The 22,142-nt window shown below is 42.6% G+C and overlaps 1 protein-coding gene across 1 annotated transcript; it reads left to right on the forward strand.

The window, feature by feature from the left end:
• The first annotated feature begins 15,519 nt into the window (after positions 1-15,519).
• LOC143475476 (E3 ubiquitin-protein ligase TRIM39-like) lies at positions 15,520-20,863 on the forward strand. The gene is made up of 8 exons (XM_076973328.1): positions 15,520-15,625; positions 15,835-15,924; positions 16,869-17,425; positions 17,558-17,653; positions 17,786-18,019; positions 18,116-18,275; positions 19,849-19,884; positions 20,291-20,863. The coding sequence occupies exons 1-8, from the start codon at positions 15,520-15,522 to the stop codon at positions 20,836-20,838; spliced, it is 1,827 nt and encodes a 608-aa protein (XP_076829443.1). The 3' UTR covers positions 20,839-20,863.
• The last annotated feature ends 1,279 nt before the right edge of the window (positions 20,864-22,142 follow it).

Consider the following 22,142-nt stretch of genomic DNA (forward strand, 5'->3'; position numbering starts at 1 on the left):
GTAATGGTAAAGGAGAGTGAGTCATGGTAAGGAGGGTGAGTAATGGTAAAGGAGAGTGAGTTATGGTAAAGAAGAGTGAGTAGTGGTAAAGTGGGGTGAGTAATGGTAAAGGAGAGTGAGTTATGATAAAGGAGAGCAAGTTATGGTAAAGGAGAGTGAGTTATGATAAAGGAGAGTGAGTAATGTTAAAGGAGGTTGAGTTATGGTAAAGGAGATTGAGTTATGGTAAAGGAGGGTGAGTTATGGTAAACGAGAGTGTTATGATAAAGGAGAGTGTGTTATGGTAAAGGAGGGTGAGTTATGATAAAGGAGAGTGAGTTATGGTAAGAGTGAGATGATAAAGGAGAGTGAGTTATGATAAAGGGGTAGGCTTATTGGGATTCACCTGTGTTTGAGTCTCTGATTATATGAGTCTGAGAGCTTTTTTTAGTAAGTAATTAAAAGCACCAAACTAAGTCAATACAAAGAATGTTTTTATTTTCCTGTGTTTAAACCAAAGCTGAAGCAGTACCAGCTGTCAGCCACCAGAGGGAGGTCACGTGCTGCAGATTAATTGGCACTCATTAGCCTGATCTAATACAAGTGGTCAGCAACATGGTGTAGGTGAGGCAGTTGAAGCATGATGGTATAACTGTTTTGATTATGTGGCATGGTATAACATATAGTGTATTTACATTATGTATAATATTAAAGTATTATAACTAAAGTAAAAATAATAATAGCAGCAATACAAGTTTTGGGTGCAAAGTTGCAGATGAGAAATAGTGCAATAGTGCTGATATGAATAGTGTAGTGCAATAGGTCCTAAGGGTTTGGGTTTGTAGGGGGAGTGATGGATGCTACAGCTCTGGAAAAGAAACTGTTCCTCAGCCTGTTAGTCCGGGTTTTTATTGTCCTATATCTTCGTCCTGAAGGTAGAGGAACAAAGAGATGGTGTCCTGGGTGGGTGGGATCCTTGATAATGTTGCTGGCTTTTTTATGAAGGCGGCCAGCATACACAGAGTCCAGATCTGTGAGTGGACTCCCTATGACCCTCTGCGCTGTTCTGACCACCCGGGTCAGGTCCTTTCTCTCTTGTACTGTGCAGCTGGAATACCATACAGTCATGCAGAGACAAAGGACTCTCTCGATTGTGCTGGTGTAAAAGTTCACAAGTAGTTGTGGGGTGAGTCCAGACTGCTTTAGTTTCCTCAGAAAGAAAAGTCTTTGATGAGGTGTGAGGTGTTTAGAGTCCAGGTGAGATCAGCTGTGATGTGGAGTCCGAGGTATTTAATGCTGTGCACACGTTCCACTTCATTTCCATCTAGGAGTAGAGGGGCGTGTGCGGTTCTTTTAACTGTCCTGTAGTCCATGATGATTTCTTTAGTTTTGGTGGTGTTCAGAACTAGGTTGTTGTCTGAGCACCACCGTGCCAGGTGCTGAATCTCCTCTCTGTAGTGAGTTTCATTGTTGTTAGAGATTGTTGTTGTTAGGGGCAGTCATGGCCTGGTGGTAGGGAACTGGTCTTGTGACCGGAGGGTCGTGGGTTTGATTCCCAGACCTGAGGCCATGACTGAGGTGCCCTTGAGCAAGGCACCTAACCCCAACTGCTCCCTGGGCGCCGGGCTAGGGCTGCCCACCGCTCTGGGCACGTGTGATCCACAGCCCCCTAGTAATCACTAGTGTGTGAGAGTGTGTGTTCTGACTGCACAGTGTTGGGAATTTTCTTCTCCGACCCAGACGGGCCCCAACACCGCCCCGATGAACCGACTGGTTTTTGACTGAGTGGTCCAAGCAAAGTCTTGACAACAAAAGTTCTTTTAAAATGATTTATATAGAATATTAATGAATGCAATATAATAGAAGTATACGTGGTACAAACTCTTCAGTGCACTGGTGCTAGTTGCCTAGGAATCTACCTAACCCAAGTGGATCTCAGCAGTGTCCAAGCGAAAAGCCTCTCGTGCTGGGCGATGTCCTTTCTTTCATACTCTCTCTCCATAAGTTTCGATTTGTTAAGTTTCGATAACTCCCCAATCCTGGCTGCTCTCCATGGAAAATCACCTGCTCCTCTTCTCCCAGCCTGTGTGCCTGGTTATCTAAAAACTGCTTGCTTACACATCCTGCACTGAATAGGCCCCTTCTGTTCTCCTCAAGGCCACTGAGGCCTCCTTACTCCTGCTTTCCCACAGTCTTCCTGAAAAACACTAAATTGACACATCAAGTTATTAGCCTTTAATTTTCTTTTTTCCAACAACAGATGGGTTAAAAGCGGAGGACAAATTTCGATTGGGGTGTAAAAATCACAATTGACAATATATGGCACATTTACATTAAATTTACATTTAGATGCAGCCTATCACTACGGTGTCATCAGCATATTTCACAAATGTGTTGGAGGCATGGCTGGATTACTGACCGGACCAGTGGGGCCAGCGCCCAGGGGCCCTTGAGGTCAGGGGTGCCCTGGCCGAAAACTTTTTGCGATGCCTATCAACATTTATGGTACAATATATTTTTATTTCCGACGGCCCTCCATTTTAAGGATCCTCTGACTATTAGGGACCTCTTGGGGGCCCTAGCCATGCTTTTGAGCCCTAGCCATGCTTTTGGGGGCCCTAGCCATGCTTTTGGGCCCTAGCCATGCTTTGGAGGGCCCTAGTCATGCTTTTGTGCCCTAGCCATGCTTTTGGGGCCCCTAGCCATGCTTTTGGGCCCCTTAGGAAAATGGATGAGGAGTTGTGGCACTGCTCTGACTTCGACTTATGGCTATTAGGGGTCCTAGGAAAGAGGGGGGCATATTTTTAGAGGGCCCTGGTTATGAGAGCCCCTACCAGGGGGCCCTAGAGAAGAGCAGGGCATACCATTAGAGGGCCCTTGATCACGAGGGCCCCTGCTACGGGGCCCTTGACTTCCATAGAAGTCGTTTACCATGGCTCCTTGACTTTCTAGGGACCTACAAACTCAGGCCCTTACTTAATGCTTCTGAATTTGTATTGTTTCAAAATTATTATGTTCAATTTCTCTTAAGCGCAGAGAAATTAATTAATTTAGCAATTTTGCAATTATTTAAATTTAAGACAAGCAATTTGTCTGATGAATGCTATCTTTGACACTGATTAAATTGAGTGAATTTGGCCAAGGGTGTGATTTCACTTATGTGAAAACAACAAGCCATTTGACTAGTTTCATGTTTCACCTTTAATAAATAACAGTTTACCAGTGAAAGACAAGTGGTCACTCTAGTTCTGAAGGAATGCACGAAAGGAAAAGTGCCTTTTCATACAACAGAACTGCAAGCTAATTTTACTGAGTAGCACAATTTTGGTTTGGTGACAGATGAAACAACAAGTGGTTTTGTTGTAGTTGCTGTGGCTGCGTATGCGTGTAACCCTGATATTTAGTTTGAGGATTATTTATTGGAAAATATATTTTATTCAGCTTCTTATTCAATGACCATTCAATGACAGTTTGACATGACTTGACATGCTTCAAGGCAGTGTGAAGGGGTCTTGACAATAATGAAACTTGATTTAATATCATTAACACAGCATTTTTAATATACTCAAAACCTTTCCCCTGTCTCCCTCTCCATGCCCCCTCTCTCTCTCTCTGTCTCTCTTTCTCACACACACACACACACACACACACACACACACACACACACACACACACACACACACACACACACATGCTACCCCTCCCCCACCCTCTCACTCAGTGGTGAAAAATTGTTACATTGCCATAAATTCCCACGGGGGCTGAGCCAATCAGGTGTTGCGAGAACTTCCAAGTAAAAATGCAAGATCAAGACGGGGGCTGAGCCAATCAGGTGTTGCGAGAACTTCCAAGTGAATATGCAAGTTCTATATAAAACCCCCTGCCAGTATCAAAACTCCTCACATTCAGACAGTTCAGCTTGTGAACTTGCTCTGTGCTTTTACTACAACTTTTACCTTGCTATTACCAGATCAGCAACCAACAGCTTTTTTAAAGGCTCATTGACCTTTATACTGCAGAATATTATTTTATAATATATATAAATATTTTTATTAGTGCTGTCAATTCCAGGTGCCGCGATTAAAAGTCCTCACCAGGATTTTGCTCAAGCTTGGTCTAATTTTCTAATTAGCAATCGAGGTAAAATTAGTGGAATCAATACAATCCAGGAAGCCTGAGCAAAATCCTGGTGAGGACTTTTAATCGCGGCACCTGGAATTGACAGCACTAATTTTTATATTATATTATACTATACTATATTGCATATATTCTGTTACATTCTTTTTATAGTCTTTTCAAAGGCTATATAATATTGATATAATGATATAATATGATATAACATGATATAATATTACATTACTATATTTACTATTGTCATGCTACGGTCCCCGAACCCTTCCTTTGGGGCGTGTGTTAACGTTGTCTGCGTCTATTTGTCTGTGTCCGTGTATCTCTGTGGGTGCGGGTGTGTCTTGTAATTATCTGTCTCACCTGTGGCTCGTCTCATCATCACGCGGGGTTGATGTGGTCTGTCTATTTAATGTGCGTTCGCGCAGTGTCTTGTGCTCGTCATTGTCTAAAGTCTGCACGTTGAGTGTATGTGCTTCAGTGTTCTCGTGCGCCATTGCGCAATATCTGTTGTTATTAAACGTAACGTTTGCTACGTAAGCGGGGATTCCGTGTCTCGTCCTTGGCTGCGCCCGAACGTTACAACTATATTAAACTTTGAAAGGTTCACAGCCTTTTTCAAGGCTAGTGTAACGTTGCTAACTAGCAACTCACAGCTTTTTAAAAAGTTGGCAGATGCTATTTGCACCCGGGTATATGCAGCAGTATGTGCTATTTGCACCCGGGTGTACATAGCAGTGTGTGCTATTTGCACCCGGGTATATGCAGCAGTGTGTGCTATTTGCACCCGGGTGTACATAGCAGTGTGTGCTATTTGCACCCGGGTATATGCAGCAGTGTGTGCTATTTGCACCCGGCTATACGTAGCAGTGTGTACTATTTGCACCCAACATTTTGATTTATCAAAGATTAGTACTATTCTTTTGTGTTCCATTTTACTTACAAATTATTTTACAAGAAGTGAAGATACTTTTATTTGGGGTTATGGGGTAGACCTGTTTGAATTTTGTTTTTCACTTGTGAGTCTTTTTCTTTACCATGCTTAGAATTTAAATAGCAATTTAATTATCCTAAGTCGCTTACCGCTAATGGCAGTAATCACATGGTAAATACTAAATGTAATATACACTGCCAGTGATAAATAATGTTAAAACAAAATGTAACACAAGTTAATATCTGTCTGTAGCACCCTGATATGTACACCACATTGTATGTGTCACGTTATGGTCCCCGACCCCTCCCTTTGGGCGTGTGTTTACGTCGTCTGCGTCAGTGGATCTCCGTGGGTGCAGTTGCGTCCTGTGATAATTCGTTTTACCTGTGGCTCGTCTCGTCATCATGTGGGGTTTATGTAGTTTGTCTATTTAATGTGCGTTCGCGCAGTGTCTTGTGCTCGTCGTTGTTTATACGTGTCTCTATATGAGTGTTAAACGTGCACTGTCTGCGCTATATGTGTAAAGACAAATAAAGTAACGTCTGTAGCGAACAGGATTCTGTGTCTCGTCCTTCACCCAGTCGCCAGCGTTACAGTATGATGTATACAAATATTCTTCCTGCCAGTACATTATCAGCCTCTTTAATTTTATTTAATTTCACAGAATGCAGAAGACAGATTTGACTTTTTAATTCATTTTTTCTGGATGGTTTGTACATTTTTTAAAGAAATAAATTGGGGTTTTTATTATTTACATCATGTTTAAATAAATTTTAATTTTGTGCATTGGATGGTAGCCCTCTTCACTCCATAATCTCAGTGCTCTCTGGAATTCCTCACAACTGTCGAAGGAGTATCCTTCACAAATGTTCTTTAGCTTTTCTTCCTTCTTGGGAGAAAACACAAATATTAGCTTATATAAAATAGTCATTACATTATAAGTCTGGCATATTGACTCTGTCATGCAAAAACCTTAATTCAAAAGGACTGTACATCTTTTGTTATACACATTCATGTCCTTTGTGTGTACTGAAACAACACAAAAATAGAGAACAAAAAGACAAAATTATATAATTTTACACAAAACTCAAAAAATAGACTGGACAAAATTGTTTTTGTAAGATAGCAATGCGACTGTCACGTAGGGCTACACCCCCCTCTCTGTCACTTCGGGTTCCTGTCCTCGTGTCTGTGTTGTTCCCTGCGTGTCTGTCTCCATGGTTTCCCCTCGTCTGACACGCCCGTGTCATCAGTGTCTTCACCTGTGTGTCTAGTTTAGTTCTGTGTGTGTCTTGTTTAGTTCTGTGTATTTATAGTCCCAGTGTTTCACTTATAGGTTATTGGTTGTTTTGTTCTATTTGGTTAGTTTGTGCTCTTGTTATTCATGCTCTTTGGTCGTGTTGTGCTCTTGTTATTCATGCTCTTTGGTCGTGTTGTGCTCTTGTTATTCATGCTCTTTGGTCGTGTTGTGCTCTTGTTATTCATGCTCTTTGTTCAGTGTTCTACGCTTCCTGGTCTGTGAGTTTTACTCATTTCGTTGCTCAGTCGTCTGTGTTTTCTGTAGCCTGATTTTCTAGTTTGTATGCGTTTACCCCGTGTTTGGTTTAAAGTGTTCGTTCGGTGTCTTAGTTTAATTCTTAGTATCGTCATGCCTGTTTATTTGTCAAACCTGGATGGCTCGCCCGTTATGACCTCTGCCTGTTTGAACGACTTTGATTATGATCATTCCTCTTAATAAATCTCGCTCTCCTCAGCGTTTGTGTCCGCCTCCAAGCTCTGTAGCGCCAGTTAGTGTTGCCACCTGTCCCGGTTTTCCTTCTTTTTAATATTCGGTCCCGACAAAAAATATAAATCATTTAATGTCCCGGTTTTCACTAGGTTAGTTCAAACGACTATTTGGACTGTTTCTGCACACTTGAAATCTGTCTTTTTTTCTCGCTGTGTCCATTTTACACCCCCCACCCGGTAACACTTTACGTTCGCCACTATTATGCTCCTATTAGCTCAAAAATATATCAGTGTTTGTTGGATAATAATTCTCACACTATTTCTTAAATATATATCTTAAAATGTAAAGTTAAATTGAGTGATGGACCTTTATACATAACTATTAACCAAATTCTGCTTACCGTTTCCTACTGTCTCCGTTTCGGTTCCTTTGAATTTGCGCCTTTTCGCTCCCGCGCATTCATTGGTAGACATGCGCAGATGGGTTCGCTTTTTTTTATTATTATTAAGGGGTGAAAATAGCCTCGCTGTGTGGCAAATGCTACTTGTACCCGGGTGCAAATAGACACTGCGTAAAAGTTTATTGTTATTTGCATATTACATTATTGATAATAGTATAAGTGTAAGCTTTATAATAGTAAAAAAAAGTGCGCGTATGAAAAAAAAAATTGCGCTTGTGTGAGCATGCACGTGTGAAACAAAAAATAATAAAATGCACGTGTGGAAAAAAAAAGGGCGCGTGTGAAAAAGGACATCAGGAGCGTGTGCATGTGGAAGAAAGTTCGCGTGTGAAAAAAAGGGCGCGTGTGAAAAATATATATAAAAAAGTGCGCGTGTGAAAAAATAAATAAAATTGCACGTGAGCGTGCATGTGTGAAACAAAAAATAATAATAAAATGCGTGTGTGAAAAAAATGCGCATGTGAGCGTGCGCATGTGGAAAAAATAATAATAAAAAATGCGTGTGTGAAAAAAAAGTGCGCGTTTAAAAAAAATCTTTTTTAATTGCGCGTGTGTGAAGGGGGGGGGGCGGCTGTGCAACCCTTTGCCCAGGGGCCCAGACTATCCTTAATCCGTCCTTGGTTGGAGGCATGGATGAGGCAGCATTCATGAGTAAAAAGTGTGAAGAGGTCTGGACTGAGCACACAGCCCTGCGGTGTACCAGTGTTTAAAATGATTTGGGACGATGTGTGGTCCCCTGTTCTCACCACTTGTGGTCTGTTAGTGAGAAAGTCCTTGATCCATGAGCACAGCGAGGGGGACAGTCCTAGATTGCAGAGTTTGGCCACCAGCTTGTGACGGATTATTGTGTTGAACGCGGAGCTATAGTCGATGAATAACATCCTGACATGTGTCAGGTTGCTCCAGGTCAGACAAGCCTGTGTGGAGTGCAATGGAGACGGCATCCTCTGTGGAATGATTCCCCCTGTAGGCAAACTGGTGTTTGTCTATACTGAGTGGAATACTGTCCCCAATATGTTTCAGGATGAGTCTCTCAAAGCATTTTGCGATCACAGGGGTCAGAGCAACTGGACGGTAGTCATTGAGACAAGTTACTGCTGACTGTTTAGGCACAGGTACAATGACAGATGATTTAAGGCAGATGAGGACTACAGCCTGCTGTAAGGAGATGTTAAAAATGTGCAGAAATACACCTGCTAATTGGTCCGCACATAATTTTAGTGCTTTGCCTGAAACCTTGTCCGGCCCCGCAGCCTTGGAAGTATCTATCTTCCTCAGAGTGGATCTCACCTGATGGTGCTGGAGAGTGAGATATGGCTGCTGCTCTTCAGGTCTCGGGGACTCAGCCAGTACTTCGCATCACGGACGTAATTTTGGGGGGGGACGGGGGGGACATGTCCCCCCCACTTTTTCAAAAGCCTGCTTTGGTCCCCCCCAGTTTTTATGGTTAAAACCAAATATTTAAATAGCGACGAATCCATGTCCCCCCCACTTTTGAAATCAAAATTACGTCCATGCTTCGCATTCTTGTGTATCATAGCGTGTGAAGAACTGTTTCAAAGTGTCAGGTAGTGAGTGGTCATAGCTGGGCTGCTGGTTGTTGCATTTGTAGTCTGCCATGTTTCTAATGCCTCTCCACATACTACGGGGATTATTATTGTTGAATTGCTCCTCTATGCACTGTTTGTATCTGTTTTTGGCCTCCTTTATGCCCTTATTCAGGTCTCTTCTGGCACTGCTGTACGTCAGCACGTCACGAGCTCTATAGGCAGCGTCTCTGGCCCTAAGCAGACTGCGCACTGTGTTGTCCAGCCATGGCTTCTGATTTGGAAACACTTTGATGATCTTGGTTGGCAGGACAGAGTCTGTGCAGAACTGTATATAGGACAGGACAGAAGATGTATACTGCTCTATGTCTGCACTAGGGGTGGGCGATATGGGAAAAAAAATAGTATCACAATTTTTTTCATAAAATCACGATTTCGATTTTTTATCACAATCTTCCATCCAAAAAAAACAAAAAAAATTGGGGCTACAAAGCTTTCTTTTTAAGCAGATTTAAATTAATGATATTGCAATTTTCCATGTGCAAACATTGTAAACAAAAAATGTAAACAACACACGTGACACTGTGTCACGTAGGGCTACTCAGTTTGTCTCCATTTTAAACACGCTAGTTTAGGCTGCTGAAGGGAGGGTTTTACACTGACTTTGTGCAGGATATTTTTGTATGACCTGGCAACCCTGCCTGTTTCTAGTCTAGTTCAATGTATTTATAGTCCCCGTGTCTCCCATGTCGGTATCGGTTATTTTGTGCTACTTACCTGTTTTATTCTCTTGCCTCGTTCGTGCTCTAGTGGATTTAACTGTTTGTTTCGTCTTCATCGTAAGTACGTTCAGCCTAGTCTTTGTTTCCCCTGCCTTGTTTTGTTCTTTGTGTCACCATGCCCGTTTATATTTCATGTTCAGACTGCCTACCTGTTATGACCCCTGCCCGGTATTACGACTCTGTCCATTCAATAAATCTCGCTCTCCTCAGCGTTTGTGTCCGCCTCCCTGCTCTGCGTCACGCAGTTCCTTACACTGTTAAAGTGCACTATTGCACTAAATATTTCCCAGCACTTTAAAGTTAAAGTTAAATATTTATACATATAGTCGAAATGATTCGATATAATTCGCTTTTTTATCAAATTATTTAATAGTGGTTTATTTTCAAAACGCCCAATCTTAACGTCTTCACGTTCTCTCATGTTTCGTCCTGGAATTACAAGAGGCTCGTATTTGTTAACATAATACGAGAGAACTGTTCAGTCAGACAGATATTTGTTGTGAAACGAAGTAGTTACAATTTCAACCATTTTCAAGTACTTTAGCCTAAATTCCAGCACTTTTCAAACCTGAAACACAAAGCAACATTAAACTTAGTCAAGTAAATGTTCCTTCCCCTGTTTTTGAGGGATGTTTCTTTATACTACCACATATCGTTCGCGCGAGGTGTGGCGGAGTCGCGCGCTATGGTCACTTGTGAGAAGGCTGCCCGCATTGTTTCACTTTCGGCATATTACTTGGGATGTCTACGTCTCAAGTGATTGAATAAATTTGTTGTACTGGCATCGGACGTTTTCACGTGTTCTTTGCACACTTTACATATCGCTGTAGTTTGGTCTTGGTCAGTGGAAGAAAATCCGAATCAATTTCAGATTACAGAGGTGGATTTCCTCTTCGTTACCAGCTCCTCGGTTTGGCTTTCAGCCGTCGTTGTCCACACAGTTTTTAGTTTTTACTAGGGGTGGGCGGATCGATATTTATATCGATAGAATCGATACAAAGGTGAGGATCGGTATCGGATCGATACCACAGCGAAAATATCGATTCTTTTGCTGCAGTTTAGAGGTCTGCGCGGGACTGCTTTTTTAATCCCGCTCCCGCTTGTTTTAATCCCGCTCCCGCCAAAAAATCGATTGTTTTAATCCCGCTCCCGCCCGCACCTGCTTGTTTTAGTCCCGCTCCCGCCCGCACCGGCCAAAAAATCGCTTGTTTTAATCCCGCACCCGTCCGCCACATACACATTTCTGTCGCCCCCACCCGCAATCCTAATATGAATTGAATTAATTAGATTTAGTACTTGAAATTTTCTTATGTATTTATTAAAACAGCTATATAGCGATGGATCGCGCTGTCCCATTTCTTACCACAGTCCAAACACATGCCGTCAGGTGATGTACACCAACACTTTCTGATATCAATCACAACAAGCCGATTTCCCTCTCCATTAATTACAATGGAATATGACTTCCATACATCAGACTTTCCTGTAGTTGGCTTAATTGGAGTCTGTTTATACCTTCTTTGGCATAGGCTGTGACCTCTTTAACAGACTTTTTTGGCCATTTTTCTACAGGTTGCTTTAGAAACTCGGGTCTGCCCTGCCACACAGCATTTTCTTGGAGAGAATCTGGAGCTGCACCTCTTGTTATGATATCTGCAATGTTGAGGTCCCCAGGGATCCATCACCAGTCATCAACATATGCAGATTTCTGAATTTCTCCAACTCTGTTTGCAAAAAATGTCTGATACCCATAACTATCTCTTTGGATTGCTCCCAACATGGTTTGACTATCCAGTAAATGTAACCATTGTTCAATCTCCATAAGACTGTGCTTTTCAACGTACCTTCTGAGTCGGACTGCGTAGACAGCACCACAAATTTCAGCTTTAAGTGGTTCTCCTTTCTGATCGAATGGTGGTTTTGCTTTAGACTCAAACAATCTGACTTCTACGCCTTGTGCAGTTTCCCATTTGAGGTGCACCACAGCTCCATAGCTCTGGTCACTTCCATCAGAGAATGTTACTCTCCAAGGCTTCCTAATTCAGTTCACTGTTGTGAGGCCTCTGTGGAAGGTGTGAAAAGAGCTGAATGGTTTCTTCTCTCAACTTCTCAGATAATGGCTTGTCCCAAGTATCTCGGGTTGTGCTGCTTTCAGCTTCTTAAAATGCCCTTCTAACTAAGATGGCACCCTTCTGCTTAGCAGGTGTGACAAGACCTATTGGGTCATACAGGCTAGCGACTTGACTTAATAATTGTCTCCTTGTCAGTGGATAAGGAGCTTTTTCTCTCACCTCTTTGTCCATGAAGATTTGACCCAATTTCATTGTATTCCTCCTCTTCGAGAACATGATTGAAGTAATACAAATACAGTAAAACATGCTCTACACAAATTGAATGGGGATGAATGCTTTACATGGAGTGAGTTCCAAACCTACCTCTATATGGCCGCTAACCTGCCCAATGAGAGACCCATAGATGCAAGAACCCAGACCCGGGAGGACTCTGTATACTATGTCAGCCCAAATACACTTCTGCTTGGAAGAACCGGACCCAAAGGAGATCTTGGAAGCTTTGAGTTTGAGGGTTACTCTTTTAAATGACTGAAAGCCATCCAAACTGAAGTTGGCCGGTTCTGGAGGAAATTGAACCAGTTTGCAGGACCCAATCTATTCGTACGAAGTAAGTGGCACACGACACACAGGAATGTTGTCTGGTTGGCTGACCATAATACTTTGAGGGGTCAGTATAAACTTGTAAGAATAATTCACGTCAATACTGATGAGAAGGGCAATGTCAGAGATGTACATGTCCGAACCTTCCCCAGTTATCCAGTTCCAACCATGAAACCTGGTCAAAGAGAGAAAGCAAAGAAACCCTTAACCAAAATTCCTGCTACAGTCCTTCATAGGGATGTCAGACGAGTTGTTGTTCTACTACGCATAGAAGAACAAAAGTAATAAAGAAATCAAGACTGAAGTAGATGCTGTGCTTCTACAACTGGTATGACCTCCATGGATTCTAGAACCAGGAGGTCAAGTGGGAGGTCAACTTGAGGCTCCAAGCACCAGCACTACTAACATATTCACCAAGTCATTCACTTGAACATGTAACATTTAAAACCTGCAGGGTTTTACACCTGTACACCTAATTAAGATGAATGTTTGGGACCGTGAACAAAGGAGTACACAGAACAAAGGATTACACAGACAAATCGCTCAGCTCACAGTCAAGATGCAACTGGTAAGAGAAATGACTGATGGGTGATATTAAGGCTGTTGTAAACTGTCTGTTTGGTTTGGGAATGAAGTACGTACAACTTCTCAGTAAATGTGTACTTGATGTGTGCTTTGCTTTGGCAATAACTTGAGAAATTACTGCTTTGCATGTTAAGTCCTGACTTCTTGTAATGCAGTGTTTATCTGTATTTATATTTATATTTAAAGATTTTCAACCTAAGTGATTAATAAAACGTCAAAGATAAGGAAGCACTTGAGTTGTCCCATTGCGTCTTTGGAAAGGAAGTGACTAGGTTCTTTTCAAGTTTGAGCAAATGTGAGCAAATAAATGAGCAAAACTGATATAACTTGACAATCTTAGATTATAGACACCCATGTCTAAGCCCTGCAAATCCACAAGTCAGTTTTGTAACAAGTCCACTGAGATTATGTTGCAAAATCACGGGGGGCAGATTTGAAGTTGTGCTGAATTTGTGTACATTTTCCTGCGAGTGAATTTTTAACATTCATGCTCAGATTTTTATTCTCAGTTCTCACATCAAAAATACAAGTGCAAATTTTAGCTTTCAAGTTCTCATATTAAAAGCCAACTGCTCCTGCTGTTCTGTGGAGCACTTCAGCTTTGCTGCTGTCTTTACAACCTCTTGTTTTTTACCTCGATGCTCAGGATGGATAATAAAGGCGCTTTCATTTCACCTTTGCCTCTCACTATCTCTGTGACACCCTCATCTTAAATTAAATATTGTGCTGATACAGACATAGAAGTACAGACACGCAGTGTCAGTGAGACATATCATTTGCTTCAGCGTAATTCTGTCAATGGGCAACATCCATTTAAAGTTAATGTTGTTTACTTATTTTATCACACTTCTAACATATCTACACAGTTTTTGCAACTCCCCCCTGGGATCAATAAAGTAGGATTTATGATTCTGATAATCCCTTATCAGCACAAAGAACAGTGTAATGTCATCTTGCTAAATGAAAGTAAAACTGAACCATTTGTGATCTTTATGGTGAAGCAGCAACATTACTGGACGTGAAGTAGGTCTGTGAAGACAAGAAATGGGACATTACAGCCTTCTACAAATCACCAAAGAGGAAAGTAAAGGTAAGTAGTTCTACACCACCGTGCTGTAGCTCAGCATTCAGATGTTTTACCACCAGCGGAGTGAACTGCAGGTGTAAAAAGATCACAGGATTTCATGGACAGTTACCATGTAGCATACTGATATAGTTGCAATTTGAACTCTGTCTTAAAATATTGTATATAACCAATCTAGAATTAATGAACGAACAAATGAATGACGTGAGTAAATGACTTGTGAGTTATGCCATATGTTGTCCTATTGTAACGATGGCGCTGGCAAGAAGGACGAGACACGAATCCCACGTAGCAGCAAACGTTACTTTTATTTACACTTAACATATAGCGCGTAAAGCGCACGGAGAACACGAAACAGACACGGTAACGTGTAAACATTAGACAACGACGAGCACAAGACACTGCGCCAAAGCACATTAAATAGACAGACCACATCAACCCCACGTGATGACGAGATGAGCCACAGGTGAGACAGATAATTACAAGAAACACCCGCACCCACGGAGATACACTGACACAGACAACGTTAACACACGTCCCAAAGGGAGGGTTCGGGAACCGTAATGTGACAGACGCCCCCACCAAGGGCACTACCCGTCCCGGGGTGCCAACAGGACCGAGTGCCCCTAACCCACGTCGATGGGCGGATCCGAAGCGCCCAGTCCTGCGTCTGGGAGATGACCGCCCTCGGTGGAAAGTCCGCCACGAACAGCCTAGAACACCCTCCCTGGGAAAGGGGGGGGGGGGGGGGGGAGAACACATTAGACACATTTAACGGGATGGACACAAACACACAAACAGGAACACTTACACACAGAGGAACAAACGGGAAAAAGGGATTTGGTACACACACGGGAAGACACACGAAAACAGGAACGGACACACACGACAGTGGCGCCAGGCTGCGTGCCAGGAGGAGGGCGATTAGGGGAGAGAGACCGGGAGCTACTGGTGCTGCAGGCGCTGCGGTGGGCGGTGCTCCTCCTGCCCTTGCTGCAAAACCTCCACTGGGTGCAGTGGGGTTGGCCGACGCGCCAGGTGCAGCGCAGTGGGCCGTACGGGAATCCCTCCTCGCCCGGGGATCTCCCTCTGGACCTGGCAGTGGGAGTGGCTTCCTCTGCTTCCATCTCCTCCTCACTGCCACGGCTCCAGCTCATGGGCTGCCCCGAGCTACCACCCCGGGAACAGTCCATGTCGCTGGCTGGGGAGCGCTCGGGAGATGAGCCCACCTCTGGACACCTCCTCCTCTTCACCGTCCCGGCGGACAGTTCCGAGGGGGGAGGGCTCTCCTCTTCCTCCTCAGTATAGGAGCCCTCTTCCTCGGGGTATGCGGAGCACTCCGACGGAGGATACTCCTCCTCGTCGTACTCCTCCCCGCCTTCCTCCACGGTGGTAGAGGGACCTACGGGCGGAGGGATGTAGTCCTCTTCCTCTGACTCCTCCTCCTCCTCTTCCCCGTAGTCGACGGTAGACGCGTCGTTTAGCGACGGGGGGTAGTCCTCTCCCTCTCCACCGTAGTCTACCGTGGAGGCGTCGCATAATGACGGAGGGTAGGCCTCATCCTCTCCCTCTTCCTCCTCACCGTAATCCACGGTGGGCGCGGAGCATATAGAGGGTGGATGGTCCTCTTCCTCCTCTTCCTCGTCCGGAGAGTCCGGAGAGTCTCGAACTCGCTCTCGGGGGTCTTCTCCGTGGAGCAGAGCTCGAGGGAGCATACCCGCAGAGGTGAGAGGTCTCTGGAGGGAGAGGGGTGACGCTCCTTCCACAACCGCACCACGGTCTCGCGGACTCCTCAGTCTTGGCTTCCCGAGCCCGAAGCAGCATAACCGCACATAACGGGTCCTGCTGCATCGCTTCGAGGGTGACGGGGGCTCTGCGGTGCTGTGCAGGGGAAGAGGCGTGGTGGTGCTTGCTGGGCCTCCTCCCCTTCTTAGGTCGGGTGGTGTATCCTGGCATGGTATCTCTGGTCGGCTCATCGTTCTGTAACGATGGCGCTGGCGAGAAGGACGAGACACGAATCCCACGTAGCAGCAAACGTTACTTTTATTTACACTTAACATATAGCGCGTAAAGCGCACGGAGAACACGAAACGGACGCGGTAGCGTGTAAACATTAGACAACGACGAGCACAAGACACTGCGCGAACGCACATTAAATAGACAGACCACATCAACCCCACGTGATGACGAGACGAGCCACAGGTGAGGCAGATAATTACAAGACGCACCCGCACCCACGGAGATACACTGACGCAGACGAATAGATGCAGACAACGTTAACACACGCCCCAAAGGAAGGGTTCGGGGACCGTAGCGTGACACCTATGATCTGCATGATCCGCATTGTAACAACTGAGATCAAAGTTCAAATATTTATTGCAAGAGTACTGTTAAGACAGGTAGAATATATATATATATATATATATATATATATATATATATATATATATATCTTTTAAAAAATTTTATAGAGAAAGAGGGAAATGGAAGAATCGTCATCACCACAAGTTAAAAGGGGGAGCATGGAGGAACCACCTGAGTGTAAGTTACACACCACGTACACACATGAATGAAACACAGCCTGTGTGTTAAAGAATATTCTCCAGCATTTTCTATCTTAATTGTAAACTGGTTCAGTAACAGAATGAACAGAATAAAACTACTGCAGTACTGACTACAAAATGGAGTGATTTACACTCTGAGCTGCATGTTGTCAGTGTAAACCAAGTTAAGATTCAGATCACGAGATTAAAGTCTGAGGTGGTGGTGCTGAGTCATGGAGAATGAAGGAAGACACACATGATGATCAAACTGAACTCAGATCAGAAGTCAGATGTTTTACATATTTTTATTGCCTGTTAACTTTAAAACAATTCTGGAGTATTTAGGAACAATGTGTGAAATCATTCACATAGATTAAAATATAGATTAAGACTAATTGAATACTTTATGTTTCCTTTCTTATCAGTCACACGTGACTCCAGCAGCCTCCTGTCTGAGGAGCAGTTCATGTGTTCTGTCTGTCTGGATGTGTTCACTGATCCAGTCACCACTCCATGTGGACACAACTTCTGTAAGACCTGCCTCACACAATACTGGGACAACAGTCCACACTGTCTGTGTCCACTCTGTAAAGAGAACTTTACCAAGAGACCTGAACTCAAGATTAATACAACACTGAGAGAGGTTGTGGATCACTTCAAGAAGAAAAAAGATCTTGATAAACATGATATTTTTTGTGACACCTGCACTGGTGTGAAGGTGAAGGCTGTAAAATCTTGTTTGGATTGTGGACTGACATTTTGTAAGTCTCATCTAGAGCCCCATAATAATGTTCCAAAACTTAAGAAACACAAACTAATAAACCCTGTGGAGAACGTGGAGGACTACATATGCCAGAAACATGAGAGACCCCTGGAGCTGTTCTGTAGAGAAGACAAAATGTGTGTGTGTCAGTTCTGCACTGAGGGAGAACACAGGACTCACAACACTGTTACCATAGAGGAGGAGAGTGGAGAGAAAAGGGTGAGACACTAACATTGGATAACATCAACATTAAACACAACACAGATTTATAAAAGAAATATAAAAAATGTCAAGGAAACTCAAGGCACCATTTCATATGTAAAATGATAAACACATTTTCTCTCTCTACAGACACAGCTGGAGAAGACACAGTCAGAGGTCCAGCAGATGATCCAAGAGAGACTGAAGAAGATGGAAGAGATTAAACAATCAGTAGGGCTCAGAAAGGTGTGAACCACCACCTACTTCATATTTATTACAAACAGAAGTTTCAATTTAGTTTTGCATGACTTTGAAAACTAAATTTCACCTTTGTTTGATTAAAGTTTACTCTTTCACTAAAATTTCTTCTTCTATTAGAAAAGCACAGAGAGAGAGATTGCAGACAGCATTGAGGTCTTCACTGCTCTGGTGCGCTCCATTGAGAGAAGCCAGGCTGAGCTGCTTCAGGTGATGGAGGAGAAGCAGAAAGCAGCAGAGAGGCAGGCTGAAGGATTCATTAAAGACCTGGAGCAGGAGATCACTGAACTAAAGAGGAGAGACAGTGAGCTGGAGCAGCTCTCCCACACTGAGGACCACATCCACCTCCTACAGGTCAGTGTTCCTCTCTCTGCTCAGAGACAACACAGCACATCACAGGACAACCCTCCCCATGCTGAGGGGTTTCTCCTCTCTCCTGCTGTACTGTAGATCTACCCAACCATGAACAGCCCTCCACACACCAAGAACTGGACTGACATCAGTATCGACACTGATGTGAATGTGGAGACTGTGAAAGTTCTCTCTCAGCTTCAGAAGACTCTGAATATGAAAGTCAATGAAACACTGAATACTAAGTTGAAACAAGCAGGTGAGAAGCTTTACTATTAAATATATTAATTATATATTACCAAGCACACAAGAAATCTGTGGCCAATGAAATATAAGAAACATTTAAATTGTTCACTTCTGATTTTTTTGCTCAGATCAGATTTGCATATGTTGTTTATTTTCATAATTGGTAGTGACCTGAATCTTTCTACAGAAAATGTATTTTCCAGGCACAATTCTCTAACACGAGATCTGTGGCCAACAGCTATAATGAAATATAAGCTACATTACAAGTCACATTGTTCACTCCTGATTCAGATCAGATCAGATTTGCATATGTTGATTGTTCATATTCATAATCATAAGCAATCTGTGTCTTTCTTTAATGTGACCACGCATTTGACCGTTTTCACACGCTCTCACGCCACACATCCGATATCTCACGCCAAAAAAAATTTAGTCTATTTACCTCTGATCTACATCTATCATCTACCGGCGATCGATCGATCGCGATATAATACTTAATTTGCGATTTTGAAAAGTTGGCAACCCTGCGTCTGTCCTCTGAAACTCCATGAATATGCCCAAGTCACCTGCAACACCAGCAACAAACATCACGTTTGTGCAAAGTATCATTGTATTAAATAGGCTAACTGGTCATGCTAATAGCATGACAGAGAAAACTCAGGTAGCTTTGCTCCGACTAACAGCAACTCTCTTCTTTTATGTGCTGAACCCACAGCCCACAAGTGTGACGTGACAGAGGCAGCCGGAGGCAAAGGCTGTGAACTAAAGGCTTTATTGTCCATGGTGCACAGAACAGATTTACTCAGATCAAACAGTGATAATAGAGATACAGGTGGCACTCAGCAAGTCCAGAGAAGCAGTCCAGTATTGTAGGTGACGTTCCAAGCAGCAGGCTACTCGTAGTGAACAGCAAAGACTCAACAATGTGCAGCACTGGACTGCATGACCTGTGGGCTTATAAGCTGAGGGCCTTAGTGGTAGCCAGGTGTCAATAATTAAGAGACTGTGCAGTGGCGTGGTTTTAAATAAAAATGTTGTCTACAACTTAAAATATGTATATTCCTGGCGTAAACAAAGTTGTAGGTATTTGTTTTGTTTGCCAGAAATGAGAATTTGCACATTTTGGCACTTTTGCTGATACTGTCTTAAAAAAATACCGCAGTCAAACGAAGCCCACGAAGAATAAACATATCAGTAACTTCCGGGGCACACAAATGGGTCAAGTTAAAAAATCAAAATCAAGTTCGGCTCCGAACCCGTTTTTTTATTTTGCTATTTTTGTTTGGATCATCAAAAAAAAAACAGAAAAATACAAGCCTGGTTTGTTTTTTTGTTTTTATATTCAAAACGAAAAACAAAATAATGAATTGTTTTTTTGATTTTCCGATTTTGATTTTCAGTTGAATATCAAATGAATGAATGATACACGGATTGATTGGCTTCATGCTTGTCCTAGATTCGCTCCAGTTGCGAGTAGTAGCCCCTAAAATACAGAATTACAAAATAGTGCAAAATTTCATGTTTTTTAGTTAAATGCTTTAAAATCATCTCATTAAAATCTAATTATCACTTTTCCTAAAATTCAGTCAGCACAGAATTGAAGAGGAGTCAACAGTATGCAGGTACAGTGTAATTTCTAATCTTTCTCTTAATTGAAATAACTATCCTGACATTAATGCAATTCATGCATAAATTCATAAATCTGTATTAATTGTGATTCACCGTGAAGATCAGAGTTGTTAAATGTATGACAGCATATTAAATAAATAGCAGATACCTCTACACCCCTGTCACTGTAGGTTAATGATTAGATATATATTTATGAAACAGCGATGAAACCCTGGGGTCAGTGAAAAAATACAATACAAAATACATGTGAAAGATACAATCATAATAAATAGTTTTCTCTGTGTGTATTTAATCTTCAACCATGTTGCATATTTTAATCAGTATGATCGACTATATAATGAGGGTGTTATTATGTAGTTTATGATTATGTACATTTAACATAATGTATGTTTCTCTCAGTGGATGTGACTCTGGATCCTGATACAGCTCATCACTACCTCATCCTGTCTGATGATGGAAAACAAGTGACAGATGGAGACACAAAACAGAATCTCCCTGACAACCCAAAGAGATTTGATAGATGTGTCATGGTCCTGGGAAAGGAGGGGTTCTCATCAGGGAGATTTTATTATGAGGTTCAGGTCAAGGGGAAGACTGACTGGGATGTAGGAGTGGCCAGAGAGTATGTTAACAGGAAGGGCAAGATTACACTCAGACCTCAGAATGGATTCTGGACTGTGATTCTGAGGAATGAGAATCAGTATAAGGCTTGTGCTGACCCCTCTGTCCCCCTCACCCTGAGAGAGAAGCCCCAGACAGTGGGGGTGTTTGTGGATTATGAGCAGGGTCTGGTCTCCTTTTATGATGTGGAGGCCAGGTCTCATATCTACTCTTACACTGGTCAGTCCTTCACTGAGAAACTCTACCCTTTCTTCAGCCCTAGTACCAATGATGGAGGTAAAAACTCAGCTCCACTGATCATCTCATGTATGTGTAAGACTGAGTGAATATTTGCCATCTTAAATCTATGAAACTGTAATAATAAATAAAATTATACAACAATAAAAGGAAACCTTTTTTCTACTGTTTCCAATGGCAACAGCGTGATAGTATTGTGATCTAAAATTGTATTTAGTTTTAAAAGAAAACCAAAACAAAGAGGGAGTGAGACACGAGGGTGAGAATGGAGTCTTTAATCTCCATGGCAACACAAAACAAAGGAGCACCACAGTGGGCAGAATAAAAAGAGAAGAAAGACTCAGTAGTACAGTAGTGCTGTCAGTAGTACAGTCAGTACTACAGTAGTGTCAGTAGTACAGTAGTGCTGTCAGTACTACAGTATTGCCAGTAGAACAGTAGAGTCAGTAGTACAGTAGTGTTGTCAGTACTACAGTATTGTCAGTAGTACAGTAGTGTTGTCAGTACTACAGAAGTGTCAGTAGTACAGTAGCTCTGTCAGTGTCAGAAGAAGAAACGAATACAAGACACGAGAAATACAAGAAAAACAAGACACGGAGAGACAGACAGAAGATTGGGCGTGAGACAGGTGTGTGCATGTACATGACTAAATGTTCTTACATTACTTGTTTTAACTAATTGTTAATGTTACGTTTTATCTTTTTTATTTAGTACCAATTATTGTTGCCAATCTGTTGTGTGACAGGGAGTTGTGGGGTGTCACCTGTAAGATGGAGAGTGAGTAATGGTAAAGGAGAGTGAGAAATGGTAAAGGAGGGTGAGTTATGGTAAAGGAGAGTGGGTTATGGTAAAGGAGAGTGAGTTATGATAAAGGAGTGGGCTTGTTGGGATTCACAATAATGTCAGAGATGTCATTCACAGAGATGTCAGATGGTTGGTAGTCCTGCTGACAGTAGAGGAGCAGGCAGGAAGCCCAGGAAGGACTAAGATCATAAATTGATTGTATGTGATCTTTCCAGTATTTCCGTGGGAAGTTCGAGTGGGAGGTGTTGAGCTGAGCCCGCCCTTCTCTGGCTGAATCTAGGCCTGGGTGTGTCTCCCAGCCAGGAAGCAACAGACTGTCCTGTCCCAGGTGACAATGATTTAATGATTAGTCTGAAGGTTTCACTCACAGTTTACCTCACAGGGCAACAAGCAATGTTTGTGGAGAAATGGGAAATGGACACTGGGATTAAGAGGCTTGGTTCAAAAGGAAGAAGGAGTCGGTGAGCTAGGAATTGTTTTAAAAGCCTTTTGATTAATTTTGATAAGTGTTGTTTCAATCAGATTAAATGTCTAATACTAAAATCATGACATTTAAAATGTATGTTGTAATTGAGATATTTACTGATTG

Source organism: Brachyhypopomus gauderio, chromosome 14, assembly GCF_052324685.1.
Source record: "Brachyhypopomus gauderio isolate BG-103 chromosome 14, BGAUD_0.2, whole genome shotgun sequence".
NCBI classification, from domain to species: Eukaryota; Metazoa; Chordata; class Actinopteri; order Gymnotiformes; family Hypopomidae; genus Brachyhypopomus; species Brachyhypopomus gauderio.

Excerpts from the sequence above, each read along its gene's own strand:
- LOC143475476 (XM_076973328.1), top strand. The coding sequence starts at position 15,520 with ATGGTCCTCTTCCTCCTCTTCCTCGTCCGGAGAGTCCGGAGAGTCTCG. Across the intron at positions 15,925-16,868 it reads GGACGAGACACGAATCCCAC|TCACACGTGACTCCAGCAGC; the intron begins GTAGCAGCAAAC and ends CTTTCTTATCAG. Across the intron at positions 17,426-17,557 it reads AGGAGAGTGGAGAGAAAAGG|ACACAGCTGGAGAAGACACA; the intron begins GTGAGACACTAA and ends CTCTCTCTACAG.